At 30.2% G+C, this 15,524-nt stretch overlaps 3 protein-coding genes across 6 annotated transcripts in view; 1 reads left to right on the plus strand and 2 right to left on the minus strand.

Annotated features, from left to right (window-relative positions):
- Positions 1-2,901, minus strand: part of LOC130449337 (uncharacterized protein CG43867) — a 297,480-nt gene extending 294,579 nt beyond the window's left edge. For 3 of the 4 annotated variants that reach the window (XM_056787087.1, XM_056787089.1, XM_056787088.1), the window contains exon 1: positions 2,713-2,894. The gene's annotated coding sequence lies outside the window, so the exon portion shown is untranslated. Of the gene's footprint in view, positions 1-2,712 lie in introns of all 4 variants that reach the window. The other variant, XM_056787086.1, reaches the window with a different exon arrangement.
- A 1,101-nt stretch (positions 2,902-4,002) lies between these two features.
- LOC130449753 (uncharacterized) lies at positions 4,003-7,081 on the minus strand. The gene is made up of 2 exons (XM_056787743.1): positions 6,536-7,081; positions 4,003-6,378 (listed from the first exon to the last, which is right to left on the minus strand). The coding sequence occupies exons 1-2, from the start codon at positions 6,901-6,903 to the stop codon at positions 6,000-6,002; spliced, it is 747 nt and encodes a 248-aa protein (XP_056643721.1). The 5' UTR covers positions 6,904-7,081; the 3' UTR covers positions 4,003-5,999.
- A 262-nt stretch (positions 7,082-7,343) lies between these two features.
- Positions 7,344-10,006, plus strand: LOC130449681 (60S ribosomal protein L10a). The gene is made up of 4 exons (XM_056787641.1): positions 7,344-7,445; positions 7,577-7,732; positions 8,037-8,358; positions 9,781-10,006. Exons 1-4 carry the CDS (start codon positions 7,441-7,443, stop codon positions 9,949-9,951), a joined length of 654 nt encoding a protein of 217 aa, XP_056643619.1. The 5' UTR covers positions 7,344-7,440; the 3' UTR covers positions 9,952-10,006.
- The last annotated feature ends 5,518 nt before the right edge of the window (positions 10,007-15,524 follow it).

Consider the following 15,524-nt stretch of genomic DNA (forward strand, 5'->3'; position numbering starts at 1 on the left):
CTTATAAAAGCATTGCCGCTTCAATGGATATACGTACCTCTGTACTTGCCCGAAAATTTCACTACACTAGAATGGAACGAAGTATCCAATGGCTGCACTACATGTAGTTCATTTTAACAGGTTGGTCCTACTATAGAGGAACACATTATCTAGCTCTCTTTAACATAAACTTTGGAAAAGAGAGCTGGACAGGAAGGACGAGAATTCGCGACTATAAATAAGCACAAACAAATTTTGGATTTTTATTAATTGGATTAACTATGAAATTAGTGCCTTCTTGAACAGAACAGCGACACCAAAAGCAAACGAGTCGACGAAAACGAACTTAAAACAAATTATGTAAGTCCTGGTTATCAAAGACGACGATGACTAGGGAGGAAATTTAGAACCAAGGATGACGAAGGGAAGTAAGCAATTTGGAGCAGTGAATCCAATAATAAGTTCCAGAACGGCGAGGCTGAATATGCTAAACAAAGAAGAGGAATAGAAGTTAAATATATGCGAGAGTAAAATAGAAAAAGATAAAAATAATGACGAAAGAAAAGATGATACGTAGAGGTGATGGAAGAGAGGATTTTAGAACTAAAAGCTCGGCGATTTCTAAACTCAAGCTGATAAAAACCTATCTACGATCGTCAACAGAAAATGAAATTGTTAAAAACATCAACTTTGAGAACTTAGTCACATTTCATTGGTTTTTTTTTGTAAATAATGTAAAAATTCAGTGTCCGTGTGTATGTTCCGAATGAACTAAAAAACGGATCAACTGATATTTATGAAAGTTGCCATATATATGTAATTTGGTCCAACTTAAATGATAGGATAGTTACAGATGGCGCCTTAAGCGAATTTCTTTACAGAGAACTGTAAAATTTTGTCCTTTACACCTCATAGATGGCGCCACACTTTAATGTGATATATTTTCTTAGACTACACACTATATATGTCTTATTTTGCCTATACCACTTAGCATCGCTTCTTTCAAATCATTCTTAATTTTGTCTTCGTTGCGTACATTACTTGGAATATTTTTTTTTTCACTTCTAACTTACAGTTATTCAGAGAACAGCGAAATTCATTCACATTAAAAATTCAATTACTGTTTTTAGTAAAATGCCACCCAAAAAATCCCATCGTAGCAACAAGACTCGATGTGCACGTGTTGAACGTCGTTTGGAGCATCCAAAGTTTGTGATTTGTCACCTGATGGTCGTAATTTTGGGACAACATTCAAAATTCAACGCTAGGTATATCATAAAATTAGATCGTTGATGCCAATGCCAAATGAAGATCCGAAATTTCTTCGGATCTATTTTGTGTGTAATTATTTCAATTATTTTTTGGTACAGTTTTGAATAGCAATCAAGGCGAAGACCGGTACGGACCTTAAGCACCGATTCTATTGCAAAATATATGGAAAGAAAGATTGTTTGAATTAATATGTGTGTTCCGCCCATTTCAAATATTGTTTTTTACTAACAATATTATCATTGTTTTGACTGGGCGCATCTAGAACTTAAGTTTACATTAAGCAATTTAAAAATCGTGTAATTTCTCTGAATACACCACTGACTTTACACGTGTTTTTTTTTTTTAATTTCGAATAACGAATCTCCCTTCATTATTATTTTTCCACATAAAGAAGATTCATTTGATAGCAGGCCGAACCTCTCTTTTTCTTTATTATACTTTCCTCTAATTTTTCCAATTACCAGTTCCGAATTGTGTCATTACTGTCATTAGAAACACTTGCTGACCATTTACCCAAAAATTATTATTCTCCGAGAATTAATGGAATTCGTGGAATTAGTTTCTTTGTTTGAAACTTCTCGGCGGATTTCTACTTATTTAAATTTAAATGGTAGAAGAGGAAAAAACGCGGGGGCGTCGATTCCGAAGTAATGGAAGTTAATTGAACTAAAGTTGAAAATGCAAATCCGATCTCATTTCATTTTAGAAGTTAAATCGAGCGGCGCAAGTATTAGAACTTGATTAATAATTTGTTGAGACGATTATTTCCATTTTATCAAATCTTGTACGATCTCGAAAATAATAAGAATGTATTTGGTAAATTGGATTAAAACAATTTTTTTTGCAGTTTATTGTACGTATTATAACTAAGTATTATTTCTAAGTAAGAAACGAATTCAATTACATTAATTAGTATGATGTGTACCTACAGCTTATACAATGAATTAAATTAAATAACATAAAAAGTATTCCGAATTTATTAATTTATAAAATATTTCAAATAAAATCAAAAGTTGAGAAAATGTATAGTCGGAGACAATTTTAGGATACGTAGGGAGCCAAATAAATCGTCCCATTATTTAGGCAAATACGGAGATGTGTCTTTTCGAGAACATATAGAATAGAAAAACCTTTTTTTATTGTATCAATAAATCTTGTACACAATCCCTTGCTAACCTTTGTCGCAGATCGTTGATCTGTGAAATGCATCTAATATCGAACATCCTTTTAAAACCATGCATTCAAATCCAGTACTTTACATTTTTTTAATAAATATACCGATAATTATTATTTAATCTGGGTCAAATATAACCTATAAGCAAAGTTTAACCACTAATTACTTTCATTCTAAGTCAAAAAACGAATTACAATGTTGGAAAAACTAATAACATCAACAATATTTATCCATATGACAACATTTTTTTTTTTTTTTATAAACAAATAATATGAAATATTACTTACGATTCGGGAGATTTATCGTTAAATAACAGCATGTTAATAAAATAAAGAAGAAAATCGAACGCACATTAATTACGGCGAACAAAATTTCTGTTTTTATTCACGAAAGGTGATATAGAAAAATATAGTTTTTGTTATTGAAAATTACCACCCTACACACCGCCTTCCATGCTCATTTTCAAACTGGAACACACGCATGCGCCGCCGATCAGCTGCAATAGATTTATGAAAATCGACAACTATTTTTCATACTGATCATTTTCCATACCAATAAACGAATTATTAATTAAAAACATCTTCTTTATCATTTATTTATATAACTTTCTCAATATTCTAATTATTATTATTTCCTTATTTCAAAATGAAAAATAATACAGTTTTTGAATGTTGGAATGGTAATTTATTTGTTCTAAAATCGTATTATATACTATTGGTGTCTACATAGTATGCAACCATCATTACAGTTATGCATTTGATGTTACAGCACAACAATATAATGATTACATTCTGGATTTCATTTTCAAAATAAATTCTGTCATTAAAGCAATGGATTTGAAAATAATTTAACTGATGTATAGAGTTGATTGTTTAAATAAAAGTACAAGATTCATAATTTTTTGTTTAGCTTATGAATGTTTCTCAAGATTTTTGCTTATATAATAATATTCTTGAGATATAGAAAATAAAATGACCAACTATTATTTACATGTTCCTTTTCGCTATGCATTGATAGCACAGATTTAATATTAAAGATAGAGTAGTCTCAAATTGCTGACAGAAGGAGGGAGAACATTGACACACTCTTCTCTATCACTCTCTCAACTCTATTCTGATTGGATCGCCATGACATTGTAGTTTCCAATAATAGGAACAGCAAATGAATTAAAGAGTGATAAAATTATGCTCTATCCTCCTCAATTTTTAATATTTAGTCTATGATTGGTCGAATTTTTGGCAGATGGTAGAAAAGCATTTTTGAGCATTTGTTCGATCATAAATAGAACGTTTTTTTCAATTGTAATGATACGAGGGGCAATTAATATTTAGAAAACTTTTATTTTGAAAATAGACGAGGTTAAATTGTGGCCATTAACTGACCTTTTTGGCTCAAGGTTAGCTGCCCTATGTCTTCTTCTAACTATTCAGCCACTCAGAATTCTTGTTGGTGGGTTAGGTAGATAACCTTTTATAAAGGTCAGATAACCCTAATTAGTACATTGTATCATGTCAGGCGGCCTTTAGTCGATTTCTTGCTCACGAGTATGGTTGCGAAGAATGAAATAAGACACTTGATATTTTTGAAAATTTTATTGAAAAATATATATAATATTCGGTATATACATTACATTCTCCCCTACTAATTCGTAAATTAACGATTTTCACTGATGAATTTTATGGATTGTTTTCTTTTATTGGCAATTGGAAAAAGTTATGTTATAATGAAACACATGTAACCAGATAAATTTCGGAACGAAATGAATATTTTTCGGAAATTTTTTATAAACATCTGATGACTAAAAGAAGGGCTAAGAAAAATGGGAAAGAAAAATCATCTGATAAAGTAAATACTGTAAAATCTAGATGACGAATCTGAACAAATCCTGTTAACAAAAAGGAAAGATCATTATAGGTGACATAAACCATGATAAAGAGACATTTTTGATCAACACAAATGTCCAAGTGAAAATTGAAAATTAGGGGAAAATATAATTATGTATAGTAAGTAAAAAAAAAGCAAAACATGTTAATATACACACTTTGAAGAATAAAAGCAATTCAATATTTGTAATTCACATTTTTATGAAAAATATTACAATCTAGAGCAAAACATTAAATCCGAAATACTTATTTTCAAAATCAGTACAAATATATGTTGTCAAAAGTGATAAATGGTTTCCCTGTTGCTTAACCCATCAACGACCAGCGTTACTTATATGTAACGCTGAAGAAATAATGTTAAACGCGACAACTGCATATTTTATCAAATATTTTGCAGGACGAAAATGATGAATCAGAAGAGATATTAATGGATTTTAATCCCTACTGATGACAGTTACGATACAGATAGAATTTTTCCTGAACCTGATTGTGGCAAATGCAAGAACATTAATTATGAGTCCATGGTCAGTAATTCCATGAGAAAACTCCTGAAGATAAATTGTGGATGCTACGGCGGCTTATGGATTTGCTAATATCCAAGAACTGGATTATGATGAGTCTATGATTAGATATTATGAAAAACAGTTCATAAGAGGCAAACCTATAAGATTTGGGTACAAGATATAGTGCTTGAATTCTGCCTCAGGTTACTTGACAAATTTTAATTTGTACCAAGGAAATAATCCAAAAGCAAACAAGATCTATGAGATAAATTTTGGAAAGTGTCTCTATTGATGTGCATGATAGATAAGTCACCGCATCTCATGAAGAACCTCCATTTTAAATTCTATAAGCTGCACACTGCCACAGAAGAATCAGATTGCTAAAATCAATGAACTGTGAATCAGATGTGTATAGAGGGAGATACAGAGTGGTATGGGAGCTATTTCAAATGGTCCTGAACTGCTGATAGAGAGAGAACAAACCACTGTTTACTCTATTCTAATTGGATTCGCATAATGTCGAAATTTTAAGTGATGGGAACAGCAAAGGAATGAAAAGCAAGTAGAGGGAGATAGGAAGTGTTAAACTTATACTCTTTCTCTAATTTTCTATAGTAAAATTCCACCCTCTTCAATATTAACTGTATGAATATATTCCATTGCTCCATTTTTTTTTTCAACAACTGACTTAGTTTGTATGTAATTAATATTGATAAAGCAATTGTAAGAAATGTCAAAATATATTACAACAAATACAATTATTTTTTGAAAAGAAAAATGGGTTTATATGGACTATATAAATAAATGAAGATGTTTTCATTAAAACAACTCTGTAGATGATACAAGACATTAAATATGAAACATTTTGAGACTAAAATTAATTTTGAACCCCTTCTAAAATGTCTGACTATTAATTAACATTGAATAATCTTTTATATATGGGATAATTATGTTAAATAATTATTTTTCATAGAATTTTATTTGAAATATTACTCCCACTTTTTGTATTTTCCATTAGCATTGAAAACCTTGATTATGAAGATGATTTGAGTATATAACGGTATTGTTTGTAAAAATGTTGATGAAGATTTCTGTGAAACAAACAAACACAATAATTGAAATTCTATAAACTAATTATATCACTTGGAGTAGTAAGTCTTAAAAAGTGTTACCGTAATTTAGTATGTCTTAACAGGTATCCAAATCCATAACATTTATACCAGCTTCGTTCATTTCATCCTCTTTTGCAAGATTTTCAGATTTATCATTGTCAACCACATTGTCTTTATTATTGTTTTCATTCACTTCGTTGTTTGGTACTGGATCAATCAGCCTAGTTGGTGGTTTCCAAAGTACTAAAGCAGTACATGGTCTTTGAATTGGACCTGTTAAATAAGATGGAAGAATCGATTCCATTTGAAATTTACGCATTTCCTCGCACATATACAGTCGTTGCATACGATTAGTCTCGTTTTCTTTCGGTTCTGCCGTTTCAGAGTTGATATGAAGTCGTGCCAGATGTTCCGCCACTTTCTCTTCTGTTATTAGCTGTTTGGCAGGCTGTAAGCTAATGAAAAGTGTTACAAGTGATAAACTATCCTTCATTCGTTAGTATTAATCTAATTAAAAGGTCAATTTTATTTTTTAAACATTATATATCGTCTAAATAACAAATAAAGGATAATTCGCAAATTAATTTACTATTATTAATAATAATAACTTACGATGGTGAATCAGTTTTTCTTTTACATCGAAATTCTCTAGTACCAAATCCCATAGTACTGCTACTAAATGGAAACTGCACTATTTCAGGTGTAGGTCTTGGAGTACCAAATGTGAAATTATTAAAGTGTTGAAATTGAACTGGATTCCTTTGATCTGATAAGGAAGACCTATTGAACGATTGAGATGATAAACCCGAGTTGATATTAAACATATCATTTTGAACTCGTGGTATATTTGGTGATATATTACTAGTAAACGGATTTGTCTGATTCCAATTTACAGCTGAGAGCGGTGGATAGGAATCAAAACCGAAAACCGATGTTGGATTTTGTTGGTTAGGTTCAACCGTCATTCTGTTCGGGTTCATGCAAGCAATTTATATTTTACAGCTTTAAATATAGCAGAAAATCATCCGACAGTCGATCAACAATCGTTTTTTAACACCTTTACACAGTAATTTTATACAATCGTATAACGAAATAACTAGAACACTCTAGTATTATTTTGTATATTTGACATTAGGTGAATGACATGTGTGTATATACAGATGACTTTCTACTTTTTTAGAATAATGGACTTGATAGGAGTAAGTCCAAACTTTCTTTATTTATTAAACAAATATTTTATAAAGACTAATTTTCCTTGTATTCATTATGCTTGAAATTATTTAAATATTGTCAAATGCCTTTAGCGTATTATTTATTTTGTTGTTTATGAACTAGAACATAGAACTATATTTACTCCATCTTACAACCATAAACGCTAGATAGTGTAGCTCGGAATTAATGAAAATAATGAATCAGTTGGTAGCAATGAAAGCTTTCATTTCCGTATTATAGAATGTAAACTCTTTCATTTATGGTGAAGATTCAGTGCTGGCTGGTAACAGCACATTTTTTAAAAAATGACGTAAGAATAATCTTTGAATATTAACTCAATCCTTTTCGAAAATCACAATTTATTTATGAAATTTTGCTAACTACATTATTTTAAACTGTTAGAATAGGATAGTTTTCAAAAAATACCTTTTTTATTTCTAGGTCTAAGGTATCTCGTGATACGTTGTACGAATGTGTGACTGCTGTTTTAGAGAACTCTAAAGCGAAGAAAAGAGGATTTTTGGAGACAGTGGAGCTTCAAATCGGTCTTAAAAATTATGACCCTCAAAAGGATAAACGTTTCAGCGGAACCGTCAAGTATGTAACCTGATTGGTAATATTTTTGGGTTAGAATTTCGAATTAATTGAATTATTTTTTGAACCTAAAGATATGTACTACATCAGGAAGCCGTGCAAACGGCGGACCTGCACCCAGGGTCTTAAAATAATTGGGGAGATGTTAATTAAGTTCACTTAGTTACATCGATTATTTTTATTTCATTATCACATAGGGGTACAATTAGTATGGTACTGGTAAGTTATTGTGTATATAGAGATTTTAAATGAATAATATTAATGTACAAATGATTTTTTTCCTCTAATCTAATAAATTTATTCTTAGGTTAAAGCACATTCCTCGTCCAAAAATGCAAGTCTGCATTTTGGGTGATCAACAACATTGTGACGAAGCCAAAGCAAACAATGTGCCATTTATGGACGTGGAAGCTTTGAAGAAATTGAACAAAAATAAGAAGTTAGTTAAGAAATTGGCTAAAAAATATGATGCTTTCCTCGCTTCTGAAGCTCTCATCAAACAGATTCCTAGGCTTTTGGGTCCGGGTTTGAACAAAGCTGGCAAGTTCCCTGGTCTTCTTTCCCATCAAGAATCTATGACTCAGAAAATTGATGAAGTCAAGGCTACCATTAAGTTCCAAATGAAAAAAGTAAGTAATTCTAATACACACTTAATTTCAAGTTAAAATATTTATAAGTGTAATTTGAAGAATTTGTTACTAGAAAAAAACAATAATTTATAACAAACTTTATCTGCTTCACATGGTTCTTCTTTATTTTATACTATCACTGTCCCCTTGTTTTTTTTTGGTTCTAGATGGATGAAAAATCTTTTCAATAGTTTTTTTTTATAATTTTGAAGCATTTGTTTACTGGAGGTTCAGATTGATGGCATTTCACTGTGATTGTTGAAATAATTTTAAAATGATAGTGTTGCATCATTAAGCCAACAAAAGAATGTATACCAATTTTTTTTGTATGGAAAAATGGTGCTAAATTATTGTATAATATAACTACTATTTTTACCCATGCTTGGTAAACTTAGCTTTAAATTTATACAACATATTTTTTAAGTATCAAATTTTATGACATGATAGTGTCAAATTAAGTAGGATATTCAGATTAATATGTCCTTTGTCTAATCTTCAACTCTGTACTCCAATTCAGTGATATTTACCTTGCAAAAACATTTGCATGGGTACATAAGAAATTTGGTTTTCAAATTTTTGTAATCCTGGTGAAAGTTTTTACTATAAAATAGAAGATTTTTTTGCAATCAAAATCATAAAATTAGGTCCTCTGACAATGTTGCTAATGCGTTAGATTATAACTGTTTCCTTCTCTAACTATTTTTTTTTATATCTAAAGCATATTTTCAAATCCTTAGTTTTCTTATACTTTTTGAAGTAATCAATTCTTGGTCTTTCGTTGCCATTTCCCCGATTTTTTCAGTCCATGACAACTAGTTTTACTTTATATTGATCCTTATTCATATTTATACCATATTTACACTATGTGCTAGTTTCTGTTTTCTGAAAACAATATACAAGGTGTTATTGAAAAGTGGTGAATTACATCAAAAAGGTAAAAAGTTTTAATTCATCTTCTTTCCTATACTATCTTTATTAGCAATGCACTTATCCCAATGTTGAATTGATGACTGGAAGCGTTCTTAGAAAGCATAACATTTTTAGCACGTGTACGTTAAGCGCTAGAGGTTTCATGGTGCTAAATCTGGTAAATGACATACTAAAACTTCCGAATCAAAAGCAATTTTTTTGGTACATTTACAGTTGTCATCATTGGAGGCGAGGTGATTCACAGCTTTTCCATTGAAAATCATAATTTTTGCCTTGGATTCTTTGCCATAGACAGACTCCCAATGTTTCTCATGATGTTTTGGTACAAACAATCTCAAATTTGTTTCTTTTGTTGCTACAGCCACAAATGCCTGTTTGTATTATTACCGAATATGAAATGTTTATACATTGAAACCTATTTCCATATTTTTAATTTTCCACACATAAATGTTTTGTCGAGAGGACTCGTATTTATTTGTATTTTCTTTACAGGTACTTTGTCTTTCCGTTGCCGTTGGACACGTAGACATGAATTTAGATGAATTAGTTCAAAATGTACATCTTTCAATAAATTTCTTAGTGTCATTGTTGAAGAAACATTGGCAGAACGTGAGATCTCTGCACGTTAAATCGTCGATGGGACCGCCACAAAGATTATATTAGATATTTATTTACTTACAAAATGTACGTATTTAAATATATTTAAACGTTTTAAAAATGTGTTTTAATTAAACCTATTTGAATCTCTGGGAACACTCCAGACACCTCCAGATAAAATTGCAGATTTGATTATTTTCCTTGTAACTACTGCTTTGCCTGTAGAAGTATGCAGTTATCAAATATGGTGCTGCTTTTGGAGAAAATCGAGTTGGATGTAGAATGAGAAGGGTAGTAGCTAGAGATGTAGGGAAATCTATAGAATTAGACATAACAGGTTAAAAGGGTGTAGTGGAATTATAACTGACAACTGTATGAATGTGAATGCACCACTACGAACACATAAAGTGGTCTTATGACTAAAACCGGTATTACACGATATGTCCAACGTTCTATGAAATCGTCAATTTTAGATCATTTATTATAAAAACAGTATGGGAGCTACCAACTTAGGGTTTCCCCCCAAATTTTGTGGGATGGGGTATTAAAGGGATTTTTATAACTTCATATATATTTTTTTATATTTCAAATTGAGCAAAATAAGGTGTAATAGTTTGAGAATATTTTTTGCTAATTTATGAATAAAGAATTTGAAAAAATGATGTCTAGATGAAATTATTTATTGTTTATTATCACTTTATTTTATAAATAATAAAATATTTTGAGGGAGAATCCCTAGTAATTGTGGGAATTTTAGGGATTTTTGTTTGGAACTTTAGGGAAATAAATTTTTAAGAGTTTGGAACACTGAACAGTATAGGTGAAGTTGTTTGGTAATTGAAAAAAAATAACGTTACTGTCGATTACCTTACAATTCACTGGTCAAATTTAAAATAATATATCAATGAAAAAAAAATGGCAACTGTGTAAATACAAGAAAGGCTAAAAAACAAAAACAATTGAGATACAAAGTGATTTTCAAAACATAACCTCGAAATGTGAAACTTTTCCATTACTTCTCGATATGTCTTCTTTTTTTTGAATTAATGGACTTTATCCATCCATAAAAGATTATTCTTTATCCCATATATTGAACGTAGCTTTTGATCAATTAATTCATTTTCTTCTTGAAATACATACATGTATATCAAAATAAGCTTTCATCTTCTTTTCTTTTGGACTTAAATTTCTGGTGACCCATTATTTGATCAAAATGGTAGTAGATATCGATCAATATTTATCTGTCAATAGGAATATGGTTATTCTTTTTTTGAATTTCATGTACTAAACCTTCTTATTATCCATATAGGATTATTTTATTAATACCGAACAATATGGAACGTACTAATCGATCGGAATTTATCTGTCAAACATAGAAATAACCTTTCAGTCTTCTTCTTTTTTGGAATTTATGTAACAAACCTTCTTTTTATCCATATAGGATCATGTTTTTAATACCAAACAATATGGAACGTACTAATCGATTGAAATTAATCTGTCAATCATAGAAAAAACCCTTCAGTCTTTTTATTTCTTGGCATTTGTGACGTTGACATATATTTTTATGAAAAGTACAAAGATTAAAAAATATTTCTTAATGTACAATAAATAGATTATTAACAGTGTTTTGATCACATGAGTAATAAAATTATCTACCACAAGTCTCCGCAACGACTAGTTTCAGGGACATTCTTATCTGACGACTCAGTACAGTGAAATATTTATTTTCACAAAACATACCGTAAAACGTGAGCCATAGCATTTTTGTTATCAATTTCAAGTCAAAAATGATTCAGAATTTATAAACTCCAATAAAAGTTAATTGTTTGTTCAGATATAAAAATTATACATAGTGATCCAAGAAAATAATTCGATCTTTAGTAGAATAGGCCATTTCGGGATGACGTTACTACCAACCGCCATACTGTCTTTGGGACAAATATTACGTCATTTATATCAAATTTATTATTAATAGAGCTGTTTCATTTTCGTTTTTAAGGCGAATATATTTTAATGAAAAACTCGCTCGAAACAATCAATTCTCTGTACACAAATAAAATAAAGTCTTTATTTAAAAGCTTCTCAATTTTTATTTTCAATCGACGCCACAGCAACACAGAAATTTCATTTGGTGAGAAATGATTGCAAGATCGATGCCCGGTTACTTAGGCAACGATGAGGCGGACTCACTCGCCATAATGGAATCGCCGAAATCACCGATGGGACCAGAACTCATCCTTGGTGTAGCTATTGCGTTATTAATCTGTCAATAGAAAGATGTTTTGAATCTTCGTCTTTTTTTGAAATTTACGTATCAAACCTTCTTGTTATCCATATAGGATTATTTTCTTAATAACAAACAATATGGAACGTACTAATCTATCGAAATTAATCTGTCAATCATAGAAATAACCTTTCACTCTTCTTTTTTTGGAATATATGTACTAAATCTTCTTTTTATCCATATAGGATCATGTTCTGAATACCAAACAATATGGAACGTACTAATCGATCGGAATTAATCTGTCAATCATAGAAATAACCTTTCACTCTTCTTTTTTTGGAATATATGTACTAAATCTTCTTTTTATCCATATAGGATCATGTTCTGAATACCAAACAATATGGAACGTACTAATCGATCGGAATTAATCTGTCAATCATAGAAATAACCTTTCACTCTTCTTTTTTTGGAATATATGTACTAAATCTTCTTTTTATCCATATAGGATCATGTTCTGAATACCAAACAATATGGAACGTACTAATCGATCGGAATTAATCAGTCAATCATAGAAATAACCTTTCAGTCTTCTTCTTTTTTGGATTTTATGTACCAAACCTTCTTTTTATCCATATAGGATCATGTTCTGAATACCAAACAATATGGAACGTACTAATCGATCGAAATTAATCTGACAATCATAGGAATAATCTTTTAATCTTCTTCTTTTTTGGAATTTATGTACCAAACCTTCTTTTTATCCATATAGGATCATGTTCTGAATACCAAACAATATGGAACGTACTAATCGATCGAAATTAATCTGTCAATCATAGGAATAATCTTTTAATCTTCTTCTTTTTTGGAATTTATGTACCAAACCTTCTTTTTATCCATATAGGATCATGTTCTGAATACCAAACAATATGGAACGTACTAATCGATCGAAATTAATCTGACAATCATAGGAATAATCTTTTAATCTTCTTCTTTTTTGGAATTTATGTACCAAACCTTCTTTTTATCCATATAGGATCATGTTCTGAATACCAAACAATATGGAACGTACTAATCGATCGAAATTAATCTGTCAATCATAGGAATAATCTTTTAATCTTCTTCTTTTTTGGATTTTATGTACCAAACCTTCTTTTTATCCATATAGGATCATGTTCTGAATACCAAACAATATGGAACGTACTAATCGATCGAAATTAATCTGACAATCATAGGAATAATCTTTTAATCTTCTTCTTTTTTGGATTTTATGTACCAAACCTTCTTTTTATCAATATAGGATCATGTTCTGAATACCAAACAATATGGAACGTACTAATCGATCGGAATTAATCTGTCAATTATAGGAATAATCTTTTAATCTTCTTCTTTTTTGGAATTTATGTACCAAACCTTCTTTTTATCCATATAGGATCATGTTCTGAATACCAAACAATATGGAACGTACTAATCGATCGAAATTAATCTGTCACTCATAGAAATAACCTTTCAGTCTTCTTCTTTTTTGGAATTTATGTACCAAACCTTCTTTTTATCCATATAGGATCATGTTCTGAATACCAAACAATATGGAACGTACTAATCGATCGGAATTAATCAGTCAATCATAGAAATAACCTTTCAGTCTTCTTCTTTTTTGGATTTTATGTACCAAACCTTCTTTTTATCCATATAGGATCATGTTCTGAATACCAAACAATATGGAACGTACTAATCGATCGAAATTAATCTGACAATCATAGGAATAATCTTTTAATCTTCTTCTTTTTTGGAATTTATGTACCAAACCTTCTTTTTATCCATATAGGATCATGTTCTGAATACCAAACAATATGGAACGTACTAATCGATCGAAATTAATCTGTCAATCATAGGAATAATCTTTTAATCTTCTTCTTTTTTGGAATTTATGTACCAAACCTTCTTTTTATCCATATAGGATCATGTTCTGAATACCAAACAATATGGAACGTACTAATCGATCGAAATTAATCTGACAATCATAGGAATAATCTTTTAATCTTCTTCTTTTTTGGAATTTATGTACCAAACCTTCTTTTTATCCATATAGGATCATGTTCTGAATACCAAACAATATGGAACGTACTAATCGATCGAAATTAATCTGACAATCATAGGAATAATCTTTTAATCTTCTTCTTTTTTGGAATTTATGTACCAAACCTTCTTTTTATCCATATAGGATCATGTTCTGAATACCAAACAATATGGAACGTACTAATCGATCGAAATTAATCTGTCAATCATAGGAATAATCTTTTAATCTTCTTCTTTTTTGGATTTTATGTACCAAACCTTCTTTTTATCCATATAGGATCATGTTCTGAATACCAAACAATATGGAACGTACTAATCGATCGAAATTAATCTGACAATCATAGGAATAATCTTTTAATCTTCTTCTTTTTTGGAATTTATGTACCAAACCTTCTTTTTATCCATATAGGATCATGTTCTGAATACCAAACAATATGGAACGTACTAATCGATCGAAATTAATCTGTCAATCATAGGAATAATCTTTTAATCTTCTTCTTTTTTGGAATTTATGTACCAAACCTTCTTTTTATCCATATAGGATCATGTTCTGAATACCAAACAATATGGAACGTACTAATCGATCGGAATTAATCTGTCAATCATAGAAATAACCTTTCAGTCTTCTTCTTTTTTGGATTTTATGTACCAAACCTTCTTTTTATCCATATAGGATCATGTTCTGAATACCAAACAATATGGAACGTACTAATCGATCGAAATTAATCTGACAATCATAGGAATAATCTTTTAATCTTCTTCTTTTTTGGAATTTATGTACCAAACCTTCTTTTTATCCATATAGGATCATGTTCTGAATACCAAACAATATGGAAAGTATTAATCGATCGAAATTAATCTGACAATCATAGGAATAATCTTTTAATCTTCTTCTTTTTTGGAATTTATGTACCAAACCTTCTTTTTATCCATATAGGATCATGTTCTGAATACCAAACAATATGGAACGTACTAATCGATCGGAATTAATCAGTCAATCATAGAAATAACCTTTCACTCTTCTTTTTTTGGAATATATGTACTAAATCTTCTTTTTATCCATATAGGATCATCATGAAAGTATTAATCGATCGAAATTAATCTGACAATCATAGAAATAACCTTTCAGTCTTCTTCTTGTTTGGATTTTATGTACTAAACCTTCTTTTTATCCATATAGGATTATTTTCTTAATATCATCTCTTCCATAGAACTAAAGGGAGATACTGCTCTGTTGGCGTTGGGTTGTAAAAGTTTTTGAACACTCCGGGTAACATTTCTTTGCTGCAAATCTTGAAAGAGATTTATCATATTTGTTTTGACTTTTGACGTTTCGTTC

This window comes from Diorhabda sublineata, chromosome 10 (genome assembly GCF_026230105.1).
Source record: "Diorhabda sublineata isolate icDioSubl1.1 chromosome 10, icDioSubl1.1, whole genome shotgun sequence".
Taxonomy (NCBI): domain Eukaryota; kingdom Metazoa; phylum Arthropoda; class Insecta; order Coleoptera; family Chrysomelidae; genus Diorhabda; species Diorhabda sublineata.

Excerpts from the sequence above, each read along its gene's own strand:
- LOC130449753 (XM_056787743.1), bottom strand. The coding sequence starts at position 6,903 with ATGAACCCGAACAGAATGACGGTTGAACCTAACCAACAAAATCCAACA. Across the intron at positions 6,379-6,535 it reads AGAAAAACTGATTCACCATC|CTTACAGCCTGCCAAACAGC; the intron begins GTAAGTTATTAT and ends ACTTTTCATTAG.
- LOC130449681 (XM_056787641.1), top strand. Across the intron at positions 7,733-8,036 it reads CGTTTCAGCGGAACCGTCAA|GTTAAAGCACATTCCTCGTC; the intron begins GTATGTAACCTG and ends ATTTATTCTTAG. Across the intron at positions 8,359-9,780 it reads TTAAGTTCCAAATGAAAAAA|GTACTTTGTCTTTCCGTTGC; the intron begins GTAAGTAATTCT and ends TTTTCTTTACAG.